General features: G+C 36.1%; 1 protein-coding gene and 1 long non-coding RNA gene across 4 annotated transcripts; both read left to right on the forward strand.

Annotated features, from left to right (window-relative positions):
* Positions 1-406: 406 nt before the first annotated feature.
* On the forward strand, positions 407-18153 carry LOC127846989 (phosphonoacetaldehyde hydrolase-like). 3 transcript variants are annotated; one of them, XM_052378467.1, is made up of 7 exons: positions 407-554; positions 9566-9730; positions 11733-11862; positions 12996-13112; positions 14266-14367; positions 15691-15785; positions 17778-18153. In XM_052378467.1, the coding sequence occupies exons 2-7, from the start codon at positions 9593-9595 to the stop codon at positions 18039-18041; spliced, it is 846 nt and encodes a 281-aa protein (XP_052234427.1). In that variant the 5' UTR covers positions 407-554; positions 9566-9592; the 3' UTR covers positions 18042-18153. The 3 variants fall into 3 exon arrangements, with proteins under 3 accessions (XP_052234427.1, XP_052234426.1, XP_052234425.1); XM_052378466.1 differs by lacking the exon at positions 407-554 and adding an exon at positions 7206-7366; XM_052378465.1 differs by lacking the exon at positions 407-554 and adding an exon at positions 7289-7501.
* A 3657-nt stretch (positions 18154-21810) lies between these two features.
* LOC127846996 (uncharacterized) lies at positions 21811-23006 on the forward strand. The gene is made up of 2 exons (XR_008033775.1): positions 21811-21859; positions 22417-23006. It is a non-coding gene; the product is annotated as an uncharacterized LOC127846996 (long non-coding RNA).
* Positions 23007-23799: the final 793 nt, after the last annotated feature.

A 23799-nucleotide genomic window follows, 5' to 3' on the forward strand; every position in this document is an offset into this window, starting at 1 on the left:
CAATACAACGCAATCACTTCGATTATAATATGATAAATACAGGACAATGGACACAATTCCTCAATGTCAAAAATTAAGTAAGCGATATGTTTAGAAAAAACTGGACATGAATTATACAAGATATTTTTCTGAAACTACAATACCTATCTTAACGAAATGTGATGAGGAAAATCGTAGAGATCTATGAATTAAGATGAAATAAATATATCAATTTCTGTTTGCAACCTATAATGAAAACAATGATAAATGTAGATTTTTTCTTTAAAACGCTCATTGCCAATTGTATAACCGGTTATGCCGTCGTGCGTCTTCATTTTCCAATATAATAAAATCAGGAATAAGGTTTACGTGAAAACACATTCGAATGCGGCGCATGTGCGATAAACAAGTTGTATTGATTTCCATTTAAGGCATGCTCGTAAGTTGTCTCGCATAACTCTGCCCTTGACATTACATTTCAGTAACGATGTATGCTGCCAAGTACACATAATGAAAGAAAGCAGGAGAATGTGTATACTATACATGAAACATAGCAAGTAACTGCTTAAATAGAGGTAAGCAAGACTAGTGATTTTATAATAATTTTTAAAAGGATCGTTTTCTACATTCTGCATTCAATTTATAACTTGTCTTTTGTATATTTCTATACAATATATTATTATTTCATTATTTTAACTTTTAAAAACAAATATACATTTTGTCTCTTAGAAGATTTACATCATTTAATGAAGACTTCAGCGTGTTACTGCCATTTCTATTTGATCGCATGTTGAACTTGTGTGACGCACGGAGTTGTTCAAATTATATTATAAATCATGCGTCAAGATTATATCCGTTTATCTAGATGTGTAATCATTGACACATGTTCAATACTAAAAGGAACATGAACTGTACGTGTTTTGCCAACAACACTAAGCAACAAATTTAAAGGTAGAGGTTTCAATTTGCTTCCGACTTCCACGTTAACTTTTCCAGACCCACCCGTTTCTCCTCCTCCTCCTCCTCCTCCCTCCTCCTCCTCCTCCTACTACTACTACTACTACTACTACTACTACTACTACTACTACTACTACTACTACTACTACTACTACTACCACCACCACCACTACCACTACTACTACTACTACTACTACTACTACTACTACTACTACTACTACTACTACTACTACTACTACTACTACCTACTACTACTACTACTACTACTACTACTGCTATTACTACTACTACTACTACTACTACTACTTCTACAACTACTACTACTACTACTACTACTACTACTACTACTACTACTACTACTACTACTACTACTACTACTACTACTACTACCACTACCATTACCACCACTACTACTGCTACCACCACTACTACTAATAATAATAATAGAAAAGTGTTTATCTCGTATGTGCATATTCGGAAGTGTCAGTAGACACTAAACGACAACAAAACTACAAACATATTATTGCACATTCAATTACAAGAAATTGTGCTTGTTGACGAATACATGTACATGTAATTTCTTTCCTTCTTGGATTGTATATTAGTAAATGCACATTCTGTATGTACAGATGACAATCACGTAGGGACGTCAATGTATGTATACAATGTTACACAAGAACCGATTTCTTAAACTATCTAATCAGTCAGTCGTGTTATTTTGCATTGCTATTTTAAAGTTGTGAATGTCCGCATATAATATACTTCCCGCTCTTTTGTTGAAGAACATATGATTTAAACGAAGAACATTTGTTACTGAATTCTACATTACAAGTCGTGTTTCCTTCACTTAAGCATTACAATTTGGATAGGCGTTCTACATTTAACTATTATGTATGTGTCCGGGTGTATGACACAGTATTAAGTTCATTGTATAGCAATAAATTAAAAAGGCAACCATATTATGAAAAGCTAAAGTGAAATTTCAATCTGGGGATTTATAATCGAATATTCGAATATAATCGAATACAGAAAACGAATTTGTCAATACGAATTCATGACCTTTTTGTAGTTTTGTCAAAATGTGAGCATGTCCCTTTTACGACCTTTTGCTTGGTGTAGATAACCGCAATTTGCTTAATGTTGTGAGCAGTAATCGCTCAAGTGGAGGAAAGTAATACAAATACTTATATGCAATACCACATATTATTTCTAACTTTTGCAGTAGTATCTTCTTCATATGACATTTTCTCTTTTTTTAAATGTATACACTTTATTTACACGTTGTTACTTGTACACATATTAAACGGCAATAACGATTCTGAGAGTAGCAAGGTGAAAAGCTCATTCCAAATACAAACCCTGTATCAGATCATTTGAGTCGTGTTCTGAGAAAACTGGACATTATGCATGTGCGTAAAGTGTCGTCCCAGATTAGCCTGTGCAGTCCGCACAGGCTAATCAAGGACAACACTTTCCGCTTTTATGAGATTTTTCGTTTAAATGAAGTCTCTTCTTAGCAAAAATCTAATTTTGGCGGAAATAGTCGGACTGCACAGGCAAATCTGGGACGACACTTTACGCACATGTATTATGCCCAGCTTTTTCAGAACGCGACTCATTTTATCGGTTAACAACAGCTGCCTACATAAATGACGCACCTAAAAGTTTACTACCATGCATCAGATTTACTAATAGTTTTATTTATTTTTTATTCATCTAATAGTTTCATTTATTTATTTATTTTTTTATTTAATAGTTGTATAAATTCATTCGTTCGTTCGTTCGTTCGTTCATTAATGTATTTCTTTATTTTTGTATTTCTTTATTTACGTAATTAGGCAAAAAGAGAATACTAGGTCGGTGCCGAATAAAGCAAAGTTTATTTTGCGAGGCTTAGAAAATCTGAACCACGAGCCTTGGCGAGCCTCGCCGTTATATTATTCTAAGATTCGCCTGATATATTACTTTATAAATATATATTATACCATTTATATTATAATTAATCAAACTAAACCCCATCAGAGAGAAGAAAATTAATGTTATCTAATAGAAAACAACTGTACTTTGAAACATTGTTTGCAGTCGTCTAACTTATCAGGTACTGAACCAGCTGTGACCCTAGATATATACCGGTAGATACGTGTACACATGTTCACGATTGGACCATATCTGCTGAAATTGTTCGGTAGATAAAGATTCATTTCTCGATAGGGGGGTCAGCGTCAAGCCTATGCGTATTTAACCCATTTATGCCTAGCGTCTGGAAAAAGGGCCTTGGCAAACAGCGTTGACCCAGATGAGACGCCGCATGATGCGGCGTGTCATCAGGGTCTGCGCTGTTTGCTTAAAGGAATTTCTGTAAGAAATATTCTAAATATAGAAATAAATATACTGAAAATCCTTTATTGTTTAAATAAATTGATCTAATTTAGAAGGATGGGAGAGTCCACTAGGCATAAATGGGTTAAAGTCCTTTGTTTTTAGCTCACCTGAGCACAACGTGCTCATGGTGAGCTTTTGTGATCGCCTTTTCTCCGTCGTGCGTCATCCCTTGTGCGCTGTGCGTTGTGCGGCGTCAACATTGGCCTCGTTTACTCTCTAGAGGCCACATTTATTGTCCAATCTTTATGAAATTTGGTCAGAAGATCGGTCTCAATGATATCTTGGATGAGTTCGAAAATGATTACGTTTGCTTAAATAACTTGGGTGCCAAGGGGTGGGGCATTTTCCTTATATGGCTATACATGACTATAGTAAAATCTTGTATACACACTAGAGGCCACATTTATTGTCTGCTCTTCATGAAACTTGGTCAGAAGATTCATCCCAATAATATCTTGGATGAGTTCGAAAATGATGCCGGTTGGTTGAAAAACATGTCCGCCAGAGGGCGGGGCATATTTCCTTATATGGCTATAGTAAAACCTTGTTAACACTCTAGAGGCCACATTTATGTTCCGATCTTCATGAAATTTGGTCAGAAGATTTGTTCCAATGATATCTTGGATGATTTCAAAAAAGGTAACCTTTGCTTTAAAAACATGGCTGTCAAGGGGTGGGGCATTTTTCCTTATATGGCTATATATGGCTATAGTAAATCTGTTTACACTCTAGAGGCCACATTTATTGTCTGGTCTTCATGAAACTTGGTCAGAAGATTCATCCCAATAATACCTTGGACGAGTTCGAAAATGATGTCGGTTGGTTGAAAAACATGGCCGCAAGGGGGCGGGGCATTTTTCCTTTTACGGCTATAGTAAAACCTTGTTAACACTCTAGAGGCCAAATTTATTTTCCGATCTTCATGAAACTTGGTCAGAAGATTTGTCCCAATGATATCTTGGCTGAGTTTGAAAATGGTAACCTTTGCTTGAAAAACATGGCTGCCAAGGGGCGGGGCATTTTTCATAATATGGCTTTATATGGCTATAGTAAAATCTTGTTAGCACTCTAGAGGCCACATTTATAGTCGGATCTTCATGAAACTCGGTCAGATTATTCATCCCAATAATATCTTGGACGAGTTCAAAAATGATGCCGGTTGGTTGAAAAACATGGCCACCACAGAGCGGGGTATTTTTCCTTATATGGCTATAGTAAAACCTTGTTAACACTCTAGATGTCACATTTATTTTCTGATCGTCAAGAAACTTGGTCAGAAGATTTGTCCCAATGATGTCTTGCATGAGTTGCTTTAAAAACATTGCCACCAGGGGCGGGGAATTTTTCCTTATATGGCTATATATGGCTGTCGTAAAACCTTGTTAACACTCTAGAGGCCACATTTATTGTCCAATCTTCATGAAATTTGGTCAGAAAATTGGTCTCAATGGTATTTTGGATAAGTTCGAAAATAATTATGTTTGCTTGAAAAACATGGCTTCCAAGGGGCGGAGCATTACTCTTTTTATGGCTATAGTAAAATATTGTTAACACTCTAGAGGCCATATTTACTCCGATCTTCATGAAACTTGGTCAGAATTATAATCCCGATAATTTCTTAGACGAGTTCAAAAATGATGCCGGTTGGTTGAAAAACATGGCTGCAAGCGGGCGGGGCATTTTTCCTTATATGGCTATAGTAAAACCTTGTTTACACTCTAGAGGCCACATTTATTTTCCGATCTTCATGAAACTTGGTCAGAAGATTTGTCCCAATAATATCTTGTTATCTCAGCTAAGCGACTTGGGCCTTTCAGGCCCTCTTGTTATGTAAAATAATGCAGCCCCAGGCGCGGGTAGACCTCATAAACTTCGAAATACCCACACTGTAAAGTTTGAATTTTTCATGTCAACTTTCATAATGACCAAATTAGATCTACATTCCAATACATCCCCGTACACAGTTGGATATATTATGTTATAACCTGGTGAAAAAAAACGGCAGTTAAATACAACCTCCAAAAAGATGTGAGGTTAGAAACCAGTATAACAATTAACTGCAAACTGGGTTCTCGGCCCATTACTAACGTGTATACGGTAGTTTCAAATGGATATCAAATCACACCATTTTAACTGTACTTTAAACATCTTAATCATACTGCACTCGCCCATGGGCTCTCAACTTTTCTCTCATGTCTCTCGGATTGCGCATGCGTAACCTAAAATTCCTTAAGTAACAACCTGTCCATTTACAAATGTACACATAGAATAATATAACATATTAACAAGCTGCTGCATATCTGAATAAATTCTAAGCAGTTAAAAGGCGTGTTCTATTTAACGTGTTAGCATCGAGTGTCATTATTCCCATACTCGTAATTGACTTCCATTGCACATTTATTACTAGTATTAGGGCTTTAACTGCGCATAATGATAACGTTTAAGTTATCTTCAACTATTGATAAGAGAAATAACAATATTTACTTAACGACTCTTGTTATATTCTGCTAAGCAGTGCGTGTATGTTGTTAACCGTTGTTTCGATTGCTTATTTCGTATATTAAAACACAAACAACATCGACTATAATCACACCAATTGTACGAGGAACATGATATATGATAACCATTACAACAACAACAAAAATATATTTTCACACACACAGACATACTATTAGAACTATTCTTAAGACTTCTTTGAATACAACTACTATTTCAACAACAAAAACATCATCATCATCATCATCATCATCATCATCATCATCATCATCATCATCATCATCATCATCATCATCATCATCATCATCCATCATCATCATCATCATCATCATCATCATCATCATCATCATCATCAGAAGCAGCAGCAGCAGCAGCATCAGCATCAGCATCATCGTCACCCGCAACAGCATCATAAATGAAATAATTATTCAATAAAGTGTCTGTAATACCAATTAGATTGAGGAATATATTCGTGATTTAAAATATAATGGGAACTTAGTACAAGGTTTAAAATTATCGTTAATAAGTGTTTATCTTACATTTTGACGTCTACAGTAAAAGTAATTTTTGTAAACGTATTCCTTTTTAACTTGTTAACACTGGATTAACTGCAATTAACTTTGTTTAATTTCTAATCGTTTGTGTTGGTATTGAAATTTCAATTGTCTATTATACCGTTTTTTTTCTTCTTCTGATTTTATTCACATCGCTTAATATGAAAAAAATACATGTATATGGTATAATTCGTTTTGCGGTAGAAAACATTAAGCGTTGTTTTCGCAGATGCATAAACACCATTAATTCGAGCCATCATTACATTTCCTAATGTTGTAGATGCATTAACAATATCGACCCATGGTGCGAAGAATACTTACTCTGTAGTTACATAAACAGCATCGTTCCGTACAGCAATATAACACTTACGTTCCTAGGTGTATAAACAACACAGGTTCAATGTAGGATTGAATACTTATATTCCTAGATAGGCCTACATTAACAGAATTGTAAACAGCAGCGTTTCAAAGTGCGATTGAATACTTATTTTTGTAGATATATATCAGCGTCGTTTCAAAGTGCGATAGAATACTTATTTTCGTAGATATATATCAGCGACGTTTCAAAGTGCGATAGAATACTTATGATCGTTGATGCATTACCAGCATCGTTTTAAAGTGCAATTTATAGCTTATTTTCGTTCATAGATGCAGATGCACAGCATATTCTTTCATAGCACGACTGATTATGTATTTTCGTATATATATATATATATAAAATATATAAAATTTATATAAGTTTCCGACTTATACATTACATACATTAACATATAAGTGTCAAAGTGTCGTTGAATATATAGATTCACAGTATCGTTTCAAAGATTGCTTGTTATCTACGATATCATATATTGCCCCTTTAACAAAGTTCAACAACAAAAACGTGACAATTTATGAACACTGTTACGTATCCGGCACATCTATTGAGTCACCGGTCGATCAGTCCAGCTGGGGGCGGTTTCATACGAATAATGCTACATTGAAAGGAAATGAACAACTAGGTAAAACTGTATAAGACCTGCGTTGCAAATGTTTAACTAACATTGTGTAGACATTAACTAACGGACTAAAATATATTATAGTCGTGCCTCTTATTTAACGTGCCAAAGTGGATAGTGTTATTATTCAAGGTCAAGGTATTGCTGCTTTATTTTAATTCATTTAAACGAAGATCCTATGTTTACGAAATGTTTCGGCTGTGTTCAATGTGTTGTTGTTGTGTTGTTGTTGCTGTGTTTGTCAAGTTAAGTTTGTTTTAAGTCTATTTATATGAGCTCGTTGCATCGAAAGCCTAAGGCATATTTAAACGCTTTCGAGTCTGTTTCCTGGGTAGAACCCGTACTTGTTTAAACCGGAGTATATGCGTTTGATTGAACATAAATTAAAATTTACCATTAAATTTATATAAGTTTCCGACTATCTGTTATTTAGATAAAGCATTTAATTACGAACGTTTAAATAGTCACGCAGAGTAGTACACATTTAGAACTCGAACGTTCATGTATATAGGAAACTCAACAACTTGGTCACGACCTTGGGTAGGATCTTTAAGTTTATCCATCTTTGTAAGAGAACAGTTCACTATTTTAGCACGTTGCTACGATTCGTTATTGATTGTGTTGTTAAACTAGCTTACATATGAATGCACACTCAATGTTAACTTGCAAAATTTAGTATGTCATGCTTTACGTGGTAAACAAGAATTTTACGGAAGGGCAAAAAGGCAATAATGAAGATGGTACGTATTGAAATAGTCTGGATTACTTTCCCCTGACACAATGCTGATGGTACTGATAAAAACTCGCTATTGATTGAGGATTTTAGCCTTCGTAAATAAAAAGATATATTAAGATTGAATTTAGTGTTAGCTCGTAAATCAGCCATTCATAAATATACCAGACTTATGTTAAGTAGATAGGGTAGTCGTTAACTTAATTGTTTTTGTTATGTTGTGCTAATCGCTTTGCACATGGAGTTTGTACTGCAAACGATAATGTACGAATCGCTCAACTAACGAATCACCCAATGTTCTATAAAGGTTTGGAACAATCAATTGTTGAGGTAGAACTCCGTTATATTTTGCCATTTCGTAGTTTAATTTGAGTATGTATGGTGTTATAAGTTGTTGTATAATACAATTGAATAAAAATATTTGTAAACACTTATATTACACGTATAAACATAACATAATACAATTTCATAAAAGAATGTCTTTAAAATAAGTATTCAACAACAACAACAACAACAATAAAATAATAATAATAATAATAATAATGAATACATAAATAATAATAATAATAATAAATATATAATAATAATAAAAACATGACCTCCGTAACAAAGCATTTAACGTTTTAGAGTATTTTATTTCATAAGGATTGGTGACTGGATAATGAACGCCTGTTATATCGGAATGCCTTTCTGCGAATAAACCATCGCGTCCGACAGTGTTTTATTTCCCAGACGTTAAGAAAATGCTAAAAGAAATGCAACTCACAATTATTGTTCAATTGACTTCAGTACCGCATTGATAAGACCTATTTGTTCTTACAATCGATGGTCTGTCTGTCTGTCTGAGTGTCTGTGTGTCTTTCTGAGTGTCTAAGTGTCTGTCTGTCTGTCTGTCTGTCTGTCTGTCTGTCTGTCTGTCTGTCTGTCTGTCTGTCTGTCTGTCTGCCTGCCTGCCTGCCTGCCTGCCTGCCTGCCTGCCTGCCTGCCTGCCTGCCTGCCTGCCTGCCTGCCTGCCTGCCTGCCTGCCTGCCTGCCTGCCTGCCTGCCTGCCTGCCTGTCTGTGAACGAGTCGGGTACGAGGCTTCGCACTGCAATAGTTCAACTGTTACATTCTTTGGTATCGTAAAGAAAGGCATTTGTAATATCGTTGATATTTAGGTCCCTTACACCAAGTCGAGTATATGTCATTTAGTTTTCGGCGAGTTCTCCAACCCTTATGAAAGGTTGATAAACTTTACAAGAGAACATGATTCTAATCATCGATATGCTATTCATTTCATATTGGTGAAAAAAATTGCACCACTACTAATGTGTAAGCGTCTCTTTATTTAACGTCCGACAGAAAATACTCAATCTCGTACACATGTATTGTTAATTAGAAACAAGCTTTGAATTGAAAACGTTGAACTATATACATTGCGTCGAAAAATACGACAACAAAACTAGTGATCTTTATTTCTTCATTTTAGAATAGCTCTGAGAATCCTCACTCAGAAATGAGTCGGCATTTCCGGTTTGTACGTCAGTACGTGGGCGGACTGAAGGCGGCCATCTTGGATTGGAGCGGAACAACGGCTGATAAATACGTCATCGCTCCCGCTGTTGTGTTTGTAGAGGTTTTCGAAAAACATAAGGTTTGTACATTAAATTGTGATTTGAAAAATACACAAAGATAAAAGAGACTTGTTCACAGATTTCGACCTGTTTTGGCATTAAATGCTTTAAATTGATAAATATTATCATAGAAACTAAAGAGCTCTAGTATAAAACAAGTATACAATTTAAAACACACAAACAAAGCTATTCATACCTGGGCTCGAACCACCGACCCTTTAAGTAAAAGTCTAGCTTTTAAACCACTCGGCTATAAGTGTTAATTTGTATTGTTCACATACTATGAGCAATCCACGATTTTCACAAAATGTAACGATAACACCACAACTCTCTACATTGTTCAATCGTGTCGCGTTTGCAACGTTTAACAATTTTCAAGATTTTAAATCGCCAAAATATGTATAAAATGGGTATTTTAGAGCGTGGTAAATTTTTAGTATTATTGCTTCCTCGCAAATAACATAACTACATGTTTAACGAAAAATTGCAAATCTGAAACTATTAACAAAAACAGGTCCCTTCAAATCGATAATATTTGTGTTTTTAGTGCGATTAGCATTTTATTATACCTAATGTGACCACTAATTAATGTGTCCGTAGATTAAACGTCATATCTCAGGGTAGATGTCGGTATTAAAACCTCCTTAACTACATACATTTAAATATTACGATTTACTTTGTGGAAACAAGAAGGCAATATTGTGTGATGTAACATGGTTTTGAGGCTTGCCGGACTGTTGCTTCCTTGCCGAGCCAGTTATATTTCAAAACGAAAGGGCAGATCATCATCATACCTCGTGGTCCCCATTTGAAAATATGATCGCTAAGGCCCTGATTTTGTGTGTGGGAATGACTAATAGTATGTTTTAATGACGTTTGACGTGTTAACTGATGTTGCCATTATCACTTGCGCTTAATATTTGATAAATACGATATATCTGTCGACGTTTTGTTGTGTAAGATCTTTTGTCGAGTTTAATATCATTCGTTTCTACCGAAAATGAAATTTTATAGGTGATTCTGAGTAATATTACATACCTCCAAACATTCACTTATATCAACGCACACTCCCCTGATATAAAAATAATAAGGCACCTTTGTATCGAGCAGATATCAGCCTAAAAATGTTATTAAACATACATGTATTTTAACCACTATAACGTCGCGGTTTACATCACCATTCTAGGGTTTATAATACAGTTCACAGCCATGTATTGTCAATGATATTTCTATAATAGCATCACTTGATACGGAGAAAATGTTAACTTTAAAATGTTTACTAAAGTTGTTTTGAAAACTTATTTGTTCACTAGAGCCGCGTACTTGGGAAACTGGGCTTAACGCATGTGCGTAAAGTGTCGTCCCAGATTAGCCTGTTTAGTCTGCACAGGCTAACCAGATATGACACTTTCCGCTTTTATGAAATTTTGTGTTTAAAGATAGCCTTTTCTTAGCCAAAATACAGTTTAGGTGGAAAGTTTAGCATCTGAACACTGCACAGGCTAATGTGGCACGGCACTTATGGTACATGCATTAAGCCCGTTTTTTTTCACACAATTAGGCTTATTGAGCTGTAATCGAAACGGATGTGTTCACTGGTTACCATCATAGCGCGGCGCTTTCCGCCTCTGTCTTTGACTTCATTAATTATTTCTTACTTTGTTACTTAGTAGATACATTTATAGTGTTCGTCTTACGATTTGAAGGTATTGGTTTCGAAACCAACTATCATATTTGGAAACTAAGTTCAATCAAATACGTTATGCTTCTAGATATGCCTAGGGAGATCATGCTATCAAAAGTTCGTTCATACAATTAATTGATGAGGAATCAATGGTTTCTGTGTCAAACGCTGCAGGGAAATTAACCAATCAAACGAAGCGTTTTGAATAAAATCAACCTTAAATAAATACGCTTTAAACTGTGTTCGTGTACATCGTTTCTTTGACACTACGGGACTATTCGGTGCGCACTCTTATTTGGCAAATGGTGACCGCTTTTGGCCTATGTTGACCGCTGCAGGTCCCCATATCGATGAAGGAAGCGCGACTCCCGATGGGACTAAGAAAGGACCTGCACATTAAGGCGATTACAGAGATACCGGAAGTCCGGGAACGCTGGCGTTCCGTGTACGGGAAGGATCCGAATCAGGGTAAGAGCGGGTCGTTTATATTGAATTTCATAATTATCAAGTGGGCAATTGTTGAAGTCCGGATCTCCACAACTTTGAAACTATCTAATGTGTTGGTACTCACAACGCTGATAAAAGCCTCTGTTTGTACCTATGGAAGTGTCATTTAGAGAGTTGATATTGAGTGATAACGAAAAGATTTTAACCCATTTATGCCTAGTGAACTCTCCCATCCTTCTAAATTGGATCAATTTATTTCCAAAATTAGGGATGTCTAGTATATTTATTTCTATATTTTGCATATTTCTTACAGAAATTCCTTTAAGCAAACGGTGCAGACCCAGATGAGACGCTGAATCATGCGGCGTCTCATCTGGGTCTTCGCTGTTTGCTAAGGCCTTTTTTCTAGACGCTAGGCATAAATGTGTTGAATCAGTAAGATTTGTTTGTGCCTCAATATGAGTGGGGTTTTCAAAAATCTTTACACATAAAAATTCCAAGATCTTTACTAATTAAAACAAATCCTACATAATAATATGAACCAATGGCGCTACAACTGGTTTTTTGCTTCGTTCACCGATGATTGTTACGCTTGAATAGCTTATGCAGTAATTAAATGTGATCGGAATATAAAAATAATGTATGAGTTCTATCATCCACCATTACTTATAAATTGTATAATGCATATAGAATGTAGGCTATGCGCTTGTATAAGCTTTACTGCTTAATAAATGTTGCTGTTGTTGTTGTTGAGTTGTCTTTTTAAAAAGGGCTGCTTAATAAAAAAAAATTCGATTGGGCATTGTATCGCTGGGATGAAATAATCTTAAAAAGTTACAAAGTGTAAAGAGAAAGATGGGTTTACACTGGTTTTAACTGCGATAGGTTTAAGATATTAACCCATATATGGCTAGCGTCTAGAAAAAAGGCCTTGGCAAACAGCGTAGACCAAGATGAGCCGCCGCATAATGCGGCGTCTCATCTGGGTCTGCGCTGTTTGCTTAAAGGAATTTTTTGTAAGAAATATTCTAAATATAGAAATAAATATACTAGACATACTGATTTTGGAAATAAATTGATCCAATTTAGAAGGATTGGAGAGTCCACTAGGCATAAATGGGTTAACGTATGTGTGTGTGTCTGTGCATGCGCAGGAGACGTTGACAACATGTTCCGGGACTTCGTGCCTCTACAGTTGGCCTGTCTGCACAAGTACACCACCCTCATCCCTGGTACAGTGGAAGCAGTGAACGCTTTGAAAAACGAATTCGGTGAGTCCAACATTCCTACCCCCATCCCGTCTGCCCCACCATTGCCCCATCTCCACAAAAATGGAGAAAGACTTGAACCCGTCTTTTTAAACATCGTTCGACGCAAAGCAGTTATGCAGGCTTTCACGCCAACGCACTTTTCTCCTCGGCGACCCGGGGTCACACTTCCGTTTCCCACTCTTAGGGTGCACGTGACTGGTTGATGGTCATCACTCCGGGCGGGTGGGGTTTCCTCCGCGTACGCTTGTGTTCTCCGACGCACAACACCAAATCGAATAGCTATCTGAAAACATCGGATAACTCTTAGTAAAAATAAATGATAAATTGGATATCTTTCTGTTAACAAAAATAGTTGAAAATTGCAGCTTTAATTGAAAATTCAAAATGTTCGTGCGTCGCATATGGACATTAAGGAGAGCTGCCGACGCACGCTCATTTTCTGCAATCCCCGTCCCTTATAGAGAGCGCCTCAAAACATACGTGTAGACTAAAGCTAGCTTTATTTAATATCCTACGACAAATTTAATGTCTAATTTTCTTAAAGAAATATAATTGGGAATTACCAACCTTTATGAATCGTAATTTTCATTGTGTTTATTTGTTGCAGTTACATCATTCATTCGAAAATAAAACTTTTAACAGACAGTTTAGTATGTTGTCCGCTTGCATCATTTTAGCACATGTCATATTTTTCTTATTATTTCATTATTTCTAAACATAGACAACAACTTTTTTTGCTACTCGTTGTATATGAATTTTTCTTCTTTTTGTTAAACGAGTTCATTTTTCGAGAGTGCACATGCCGGTTACAAATTTAATAACTAGTATATCATATGTCCTTTTTCATGAGCGTGTATTACGAGCTGTTTATTTGTTGTTTAATTTGAGCCTCGTTCCGTGGAAACTGGGCTTCAAGAATGAGCGTAAAATGTCCTCCCAGATTAGTCTGTGCGGTCCGCACAGGCTTATCACGGACACCACTTTCCGCCTGAACTTGATTTTCAGTCTTCTTTAAATCAAAAATTACATAAATGTGGAAATGGTCGTCTCCGATTAGCCTGTACGGACTACGCATGCTAATCAGGGAAGACACTTTTCGCACATGCATTATGCCCGATTTCCCAGGAAGCGGCGAATTTTTCTCCGTTGACAGGTTTGAAGATAGGCAGTACGACCGGTTTTACCCGGCCCATGGTGGACATCCTGTTGAAGGAGGCGATCAAGCAGGGATTCAAACCCGATTGCACAGTGGCTGGTAGGTGGAGTTGTTTTTCGTGGTTTGATTGGCCGGTGTCTTTCAATGACAGAGACGCGCACATGGCTTTACGCACACATGGTTGCACACAAGTGCGAAGATACTCTATGTTAACCCATTTATGCCTAGTGGACTCTCCCATCCATCTAAATTGGATCAAGTTATTTCCAAAATTAGAGAAGTCTACTATATTTATTACTATATTTAGAATATTTCTTACAGAAATTCATTTAAGCAAACAGCGTGGACCCAGATGAGACGCCGCATCATGCGGCGTCTCATCTGGGTCTACGCTGTTTGCTACGGCCTTTTTTCTAGACGCTAGGCATAAATGGGTTACCGGGTAATCTTTATTTTATTTTAGGCGCTTGGTGTCTTTGGGGTAGATCTTAAGAACGCGCTCATAGTGGGGATCAAACCATTGACCTCCCGATCGCTAGGCGGACACTTTTAATTTATTTTACTTATTGGACAAAACACATTGCGGCCTTGCGACATTACATGTGCGGCGATTTGCGTTGAAATTATTTGTAAGGCCATTCTGGAAGATGTCAGTCGCAGTAAATTTATGTGCAATTGGGACTGTTAAACCTGCATGCTCATGAAAAGTGTGAGTGGATTAACTGACCGCCGCGTTAACCCATTTTAGCCTAGTGGATTCTCCCATCCTTCTAAATTGGATCAAATTATTAATTTATTTCCAAAATTAGGAATGTCTAGTATATTTATTTTTATATTTAGAAAATTTCATATATTAATTCCTTTAAGCAAACAGCGCAGACCCTGATGAGACGCCGCATCATGCGGCGTCTCATCTGGGCCTACGCTGTTTGCCAAGGCCTTTTTTCTAAACGCTAGGCATAAATGGGTTAAGACTGAAATACACGGCGAAACAGCAAACACAGATTTTTGAAACTGGACCAGTTACATATAGCTCATTTGAATCCTACATGTGATAAAGGTATGATAGTTATGAAGATGTAATCACAACAGGTGTAACGAAGATGCTCCTTGAACTTGCTTGTAAAATGAAATAGACTTGGTTGAAAACATGTTGCTGTAGATAACATTTTGTAATTAAAGGTATTATTTTTGGTTTCATATCGTCGGAGGGAAAATGGGTATAAATATGCGTATAAAATTGAGCCAATAAACGTTACATATTTTATTTGCTCACCTTATCCAAAACATGCGAAATCGGTCTTAAAAGGTGCTCATATGTAATAAACTAATGTGACGAAGGAAATTTGATGTCGAACTATCCGCAGCACATTGAAAATTGTGTAAAACGGGCTCATAAAGTTGCCCCGTTTATTTCTTCAGGAGACGAGGTGGTCCACGGTGCCCGCCCGAGGCCGTTCATGGTCTACCGGAACTTAGATCTCCTCGACATCACGCCAATACAGGCCGTCGTAAAGGTAAATACATGTATCTTGTAGAGCCACGTTCTGGGAAAACTGGGCTTAATGCATTCGCGTAAAGCGTCGTCCCAGATAAGCCTGTACAGTCCACACAGGCTAATCAGGGACGAACTAATCCGCTTGTATTGTATTTTTTGTTTAAAAGAAGTCTATAATGAGTTAAAATTCAGTTTAAGCGGACAACGTCGTCCTCGATTAGCCTGTGCAAACTGCACAAGCTAAACTGGGGCGGCACTGTACGCACATGCATAGAGTCCGAGTTTCCAAAGCGAGGCTCATTAATACCTCGCGCAGAATAATTATTGTCATAGGTCAAGCCGAGTCACGTGTTGATCATTTATTTTCTTGATTTTCTCCCGCACAGCATACTCGTTCTTCATTTGTTTAACCCGAGAACGTGATGACCGTGTATTTTTTTTAAACTCATGCAGAATACTCATTTTCATTGGTTACGCAGGGTCGAGAATACTCATTTTCATTGGTTAAGCAGGGTCGAGAATACTCATTTTCATTGGTTAAGCAGGGTCGAGTGAGGCTTGCGTATTTTTATGGCCCCGGTAGAGTGACATATAGCATTGGAACTGTCTGTCCGTCCGTCCGTCCGAAAACTTTAACATTGGCCATAACTTTTGCAATATTGAAGATAGCAACTCCATATTTGGCATGCATGTGTATCTCATGGAGCTGCACATTTTGGGTGAAAGGTCAAAGGTCAAGAAAACAAATCCAAGGGAAGTAACAAGCTTTAAAGGGAGATTCTTTCTATTTTATATCATTTGGCAGGTAGAGATCATTTTTACAAGGGAAGTAATATTTTTTAAAGGGATATAATAAAAAACAAAAATAAATCAATCAAAGCGGCACAGTAGGGGGCATTGTGTTTCTGACAAACACATCTCTTGTTTTAAATAATTTTACATCATGCAGCGTTCTCGTTTTAATTGATTTAGCCTGAGCGAATAGTTACCGTGCATTTTCACTGTTTGATCAATAGTGATTTTTTTTATCATATTAAATTCAAGTTTTCAACTGGTTAAGCAACATGAAGTGATGACCGTGTATTTGTCATTGTGAGGCCAGTAATAATTCGTTTCTAGCCATCGATATATTTTAAATTGAGCCTTCAAAGCCTTTATATTAAATATACAAAATAATGTCATCAAATATATGTTCATCTTACTTTAGTCCTGCTATTGGTGAAAGGATGGCAGTTGGTAAGATAACGAAAACAAATATTAGTATAACTGCCTATTACAGACTTCGGACGCTATGATAACATTGGTACGGGGTCAGTATAAATCACCTTATGTTTAGGAAGTATGCATAAATGTTTCCATTGACCTGGTAAAGTTAACTTGTGGGAACGTGAATATGAAAAAAAGGAATAACGATGTGGTCATTATGAGTCGCGTTCTGAGAAAACTGGACTTAATGCATGTGCGTAAAGTGTCGTCCCAGATGAGCCTGTGCAGTTCGCACAGGCTAATCAGGGACGACACTTTCCGCATAAACTTGATTTTCGGTAAGGAGGGACTTCCTTGAAACTAACAATACATGTGCCCGGACTGCACATGCTAATCTGGGACGACACTTTACGCACATGCATTATGCCCAGTTTTCTCAGAACACGACTCATGTGATTTTTGTGCGGTCCGGCTAGGTTGGTATACGCTCTTTTTACCTAGGCGACCAGGGTTTAATCCCTGTTGCCGGCAGCATGTGAGCTTGGTTAGTGGTAAACATACCGGACAGTTGGGGTTTCTTCGGGTACTTAAGCTTCATTCCACAGGATCATACAATAATTAAAAATCTTTCAATAAAAAAAGGCAAATAGCGTGACATTGCAGTTATAATTCAAACTAAGTCCCAACTTTCGTGAGTCAAGTTATTGGGTAGAAGTTCTGGGACATACTCAAGGCCCTCACAAAGTGTAGCTTCATGCGTGGAAGGACCTCATAAATTAAAAAAAACACACAATTGTAATTCCAGGTCGACGACACCGTTAGCGGGGTGGGGGAGGCACTCAATGCCGGCTGCTGGGGGGTAGGCGTGGCCAGATATTCAAATTACATGGACGTTGATAGCCTCGAACACGAGGCGCGAATTGGTCCCGAAGACATGAAAACGAGGCTCGAGCATTCACGTGACCTACTGCGTAAAACTGGTGCGCATTACGTCATAGATTCAATTGCAGAGTTACCGGAAGTTTGCGCCGATATAAATTCTCGTCTTGCTCGCGGGGAATCGCCATAGCAACTACCGAATAGGTGCTTTTGCGTCAGTTTTGATTTGTTGTTTTATGGTGTTATACAGTTCATATATTGGTTAAATGTTCATGTTAAATAAACATGTACTGACAATTTCATTCGTGAGATATTTCTTGTTGTTACCTCTTAAACTATCTGTGTGGCAATAAAATGCTACTTAGACGTTATAATTGTATCATTTGTTTTACAACGGTCCGTATTAAATGGAAAAAAATGACCCGAATAAATGAGCATCTATAGTGGGCTATTGAAAATTGGTTATAGCGATTGCTAACAAATGAGTGAAAGAGATATGGTTCTGAATTAATCACAGGAATCGAGCGAAATTGTGCTTTACATACCTAGATAATCGATCAGTTGATAATCTAGAATTGGTTGTTTGTATTTATTTGTGTTCATTAAACTACAGTTACTGCCAACATACACATGTATTCATTTATGCATTCATATACACAAATGTTTGATTTCAACATAAAACTGTATTGTTGTCATAGTTCACCCAAATGATATTTTTATGGTATAGAATCCATTTATATGTGTCTAAAATTGAGGTGTATACCCCACACAATGTGAACCCCCCCATAACAAAGGTTTCATATTGTTTAACTACCAATAAGGGGCCATTCTCTTAGTATATACGTTACGCAAACAATGTAAGTTGATACAACTGGTTTCTTATCTTATTTCAGTCTCATCCATTTACATTTACAACATAGTATATACAAGATATAAAAAACACATATATAACAACATCTGTAAATGGCCATATAAATTTGAATTATTAGAGACTATACAATTCCAATATAATACTAGGAACATATTTTTGGTAAGACATGGCACATGTATTTCGTGAGTGAATGATTTGGTAAATAAGAGTGGTATGAGTGGGGTTTATGTAGGTGATATGAATACGAGTGATTAAGTGTAGGTAGATGTGTGACTGTTGAGTATAATTTAGTAATTGCAGTAGAGGGTTTATTGAGATATAATCAATTAAACTCTTTTAATCAGTGACAAAGCCAGTAGTTGACCGTGTTAGTTGAGAATGAGTATGTGTTTATTCAATTGTCTTGTTGGTAACCTAGTGTATTGCTAGATCAACTACCATTTAACCAATGTATGTAATATAAATGTTTTCATCTTGATATAATTATGTAGATGTATCTGACATTTAAACAACATAATTAATTAATTACTGAAGAGAGTATATACATAATGCACTCAAAAATGCAAAAATGCCAGGCCTTAAATGAACTGATTAGTACCACTTATATGTACTCCATCATATTCTTATGAAGTTGTAATGTTTCCTTGTACACTATGTAAAAACAGTAGTATCAAGTTAGATTAAAAGAAAGAATAATCTAATTAGCTGATAATATAATCAAGAAATTAAGGCATAATCCATGACATGTACACTGGTGGTCATCACAGGGGATGCAACACATACCGAGTGACCAAGACACTGCCAGTGTACATACAACAGACCACCTTTACTGCCCAAAATCGCCGAATCATGCGGCGTCTCATCTGGGTCTGCGCTGTTTGCTAAGACCTTTTTTTCTAGACACTAGGCATAAATGGGTTAATTGGAAAAAAGAAATATAAGTTTATCCTGGTCTGAAATATTAAAAAAAGTTGTCGTCTAATTCTATGGCCTTACGTAATATCTTTCGTCAACATACGCAGAACATTTAAGTATTACATGAATCTCATTTTGAATGATAAATTTCAAATTGGACATAACCGTAAATTTTCAGGCAAATTCTCACATCTTCCAGTTTCTAGTCTTATAGGTGCCACCCCGCACCGGAATTTAGCAAAAGCAGATCTATATTTTATGGGCATTTTAGATTTCACACATTTTTCTGTATCAAAATCATGCTTAAAAATACGATATGTTCTAAGTTTGTTTCTACTAGTACGGGATGGACCTTGTTCACTCTGTATTGAATCTTTCCACTGTATTTATTCATGGTTACAGATTCTACAATATTATATTATTGCTTGGAGGTAATTGATGCACATTCATGAAGATAATTCAACATATCAATACTTTAGAAATGAGATTTAACATAAAATTGCCAATTTCTGCAGTTTTTATTACTTCTATGACAGCATATTGAGGACACTTTACTATTAATTCTATTTTCGTCCATACGTTTCAGTCTATGCCATTGCTATACAACAGATCTCCATTGTTTGAACTGTGATATATTTATGAGCAGTGTGATATGAACTGTGATATATTTATGAGCAGTGTGATATCTCAATGTAAAGTATAATTCCACGTTTAAGTTTATTTAGTTTAATCTCAGTGCATGCATAAAATGACAATATGAGCAACAATTATACAAAGTGCATCGAAGGTACATAGATGAAGGGGCTACATCTTGTACAGAAAAGTGTTTACATTTAAAGGGAGATAATATTTACATGTTATACAACAGATATGAACAATATTTTAACATAGGGGAAACAGACAATATTTAAATGTTTAAAGGTCAAACACGTAGAACATGTTACACATTAAAACAATTGGTCTAGTGTACTATTTGTTATCAGTTAAAGTATTTCTTAAATCATTTAGAGCATTAAATTCAAGTAAATAAGTTTATTCATCGACAAAATGAGTATAAGAGTTACATAAACAACACGGTCTTTGGTTCCATTCTTTCTCATGCCATCTTCCAGTTTCGACCGGTATCCTGTTATTTCTTGTGCGAATTCGTTTTACTAATATGTGTTTTATATATTTATCTGGAGTTTTTACTATGTAAGATCCAAAACCAAAATTATCTTTTAACAATCTATAATAACTGCATTTACTAGAATTATTTATATCTGAGTACCATTCGTTAATTAACAGATCGGTTAATTTTTGTTTTATACTTTGAATGAGCCAGGTGCAATTCGGAAAATCATGAGATTGCCAAATATTCATCATTCCGTATTTAACAAAAAATGTTCCATATATACTCTATCCAATCGAACTTTGTGCTTTATTAATGTAGGTTCAATATAATCACTTATTGTCAAGTACAGCAAATAATTTTGCAATTCTTCCGCATCCGTATCCAGCACTTAGCCCAGATGCTTATGAACTAAAAATCAATGGTCAATATTAACCAGCTTCTTGACTCGGGGGATTTGGTCAAGAAATTATTTCATTGTAAATAATAATAATCGAGGCATATCGTTCAGTCAATGACTTGCCATAAGCGTCATTTCGAGCAAATATTTACTTATTTTCAATGGCTTGTATATGTGTGTCCATATTTTGCATCATGATATTTCATGCATCATTTGTCTGAATACAACGTGTATTTATTTTGTATGTTGGCTGTTGTCCGTTCCATAAGTCGAGTCGTCTAATCATTGTTGATTTCATTGATTGTAAGTGAAACTATATGGTGTTGTCCATATCAGTATTAAAGCTTCATTACAAGGCAAACGAGTTTTATTTCCATATAAAACGCACTATTTAAAACATAAAACAGCATTAATAATCTTGGAAACAAAATTTCGTGAACATGTTCTTAATCTTCTCTGTCGTATGCCTTCTTGTTGCCACTGGCACTGCGAGTGTGCAACTGAAAACTGACTTGTTTGAAAAGGTTCAATTTCCGCTGTGCTTTTTGCATCGTAAAGAAACCGTGTTTGCAAAAGACAATCTACAATGCATATTGATGTGTAAGAGTGGGTGCCAGTTTTCGATGTTCAATCACTCGACCGGTGCTTGCAATCTTTACACGATACCTCGCAATGTGATGATACTACGGACGACCATCAGTATGTTTACAGGTAGGTAATTACGCCAAATACGTGTGAATCTCTTAATGTATTAATTCACAGAAGGAAGGTTTTGTGTAATCAAATCATTGTTTTCAATCGCCAATACTACGAATATTAATAGTACATGTATATAACTAATATATGAGTACAATTAATTCGGATGTCAAATCAGGCGTATTTCATTAATACAATACAATATTTCAGCTAATAAACGCAAATTAGAGAATGCGGCGAGTACCGCTATATTAAAGTCAACACACAGTTCTGCTAGTGGGGGATATTTTACATTAAGTGAAACATAACTTTAGTTAGTGTTTATAGTATCGTCAAGATATGAGTATGTAGAAACGAGATTTGTCATTTATTACCTTGTTCAAAACAGAAGCAATGAGGTTTATTCAAATCTGAGTATACTATAAAAAATAATCGCTATCAACTTTTATTCGATTTTAATATACGCAATTAGATTTTATGACAAATTTCAGGTGTAATTAATTTGTAAGAATAATATAAACAATTTAGTGTTTTAAGCATATAACGGCATGGCTGTCTCCCTTCTCTCCTAGGCGTCACAGACATATAGTCATCCGGATTACCCAATCAGTCTGCACGACCACCCCTGTGACGACCTTGTGTCAGTCAACCAAATCCGATGCGATCTGTATTGAATGCTGTATTGAATTGCTTTTATTTGTGTGCATTTCTATTTTGTTCATTTTTAATGTGTTTATAGATTTACCTTTTTATATCTTTGTATGGGTGATTTTATCTGATTTGTACAAATGTGCATTGATTTTAAACTATATTTTTGTGTTTCCTGGGTTAAATATTCTTGGGTCAGTGACTGACAACTGCCCTTGTTGAATTAGAGGAAATGAGAAAATGGCCGTATAAGTATTTAAAGACCAATCACCGCACAAGTTGTACGGCCGGGTAGAGATTCTAACCCGAGATTTGTAGTCCGGCATTCTACTGGTAGAGCTAGCCAGCGCGATTGTTAATGTGTATATGAGGGGTTTTTTTCAAAGTTTTTCTCACACAACTGTTATCTGAATAGTTTATACACATTGTCCATCATTTATACTGTGTTTTTATTTTGTGTTTTGTTCCTGTATATGTACGCAAAAATTAGACACGAATAAACGATTATGCTATCTGTTTTCTTGGACTACAGATGTCTATTTGTTTTAAAGTAGTTACTTTTATAAAGATTTCAATGAACATATTAACATAAAATTTCGTTTAGTGGTTACTATATGCGAATAATTTTGTCGGAATGTTGTTAAATAAAACTCGAGTCGGTAGGACCACCTAGATGGCATTATTATAGAATTAAGCCTCGTTCCGGGGAAAACGGGGCTTAATGTTTGTCCGCACAGTCAAACCAAGAACGACATTTCCCGCTGTTATGGAATCACTCGTCTCGTCTAATTAAAATTCTGGTCAAGGTGGAAAGTGCTCTCCCTTATTAGCCTGTGCGGACAAACATTAAATGTATTATGCACCGTTGTTCAAAGCGAGTCTCGTGTGTTTCCAATGTAAATGAAATCTTCAAATTGATAACTGCTGGGTTAGGTTTGAGTGTATCAAGCCGTTCAATTAGTTTGTATATGTTTTAATTATTGGATTGTATGAATCGGTTGATTCAAAACAAGAGACTAGCGGTTTGTAACAGGAATTGCTCTCTAAAATTAAATTATTACCATATATTTATAAAAAAAAGAACTCACACACACGAAGCAAACTCTGGTCCAAATAAGAGGCTTATGGTCAATGTTTGCAATGTAATAAATCAAGTCACCCAAAATCACCAAATATAACGAAATGGATTTTTACGTATTACAATAAAAGGATTTCATATCAAGTTTCCTTCGTCGACTTTTTCCAGCGTGCATTCAATGTTTAAATGTTTACCGGTATGTTTGCTTTGTAAGTCACTTATATACTTG

Source organism: Dreissena polymorpha, chromosome 10 (assembly GCF_020536995.1).
Source record: "Dreissena polymorpha isolate Duluth1 chromosome 10, UMN_Dpol_1.0, whole genome shotgun sequence".
Lineage (NCBI taxonomy): Eukaryota > Metazoa > Mollusca > Bivalvia > Myida > Dreissenidae > Dreissena > Dreissena polymorpha.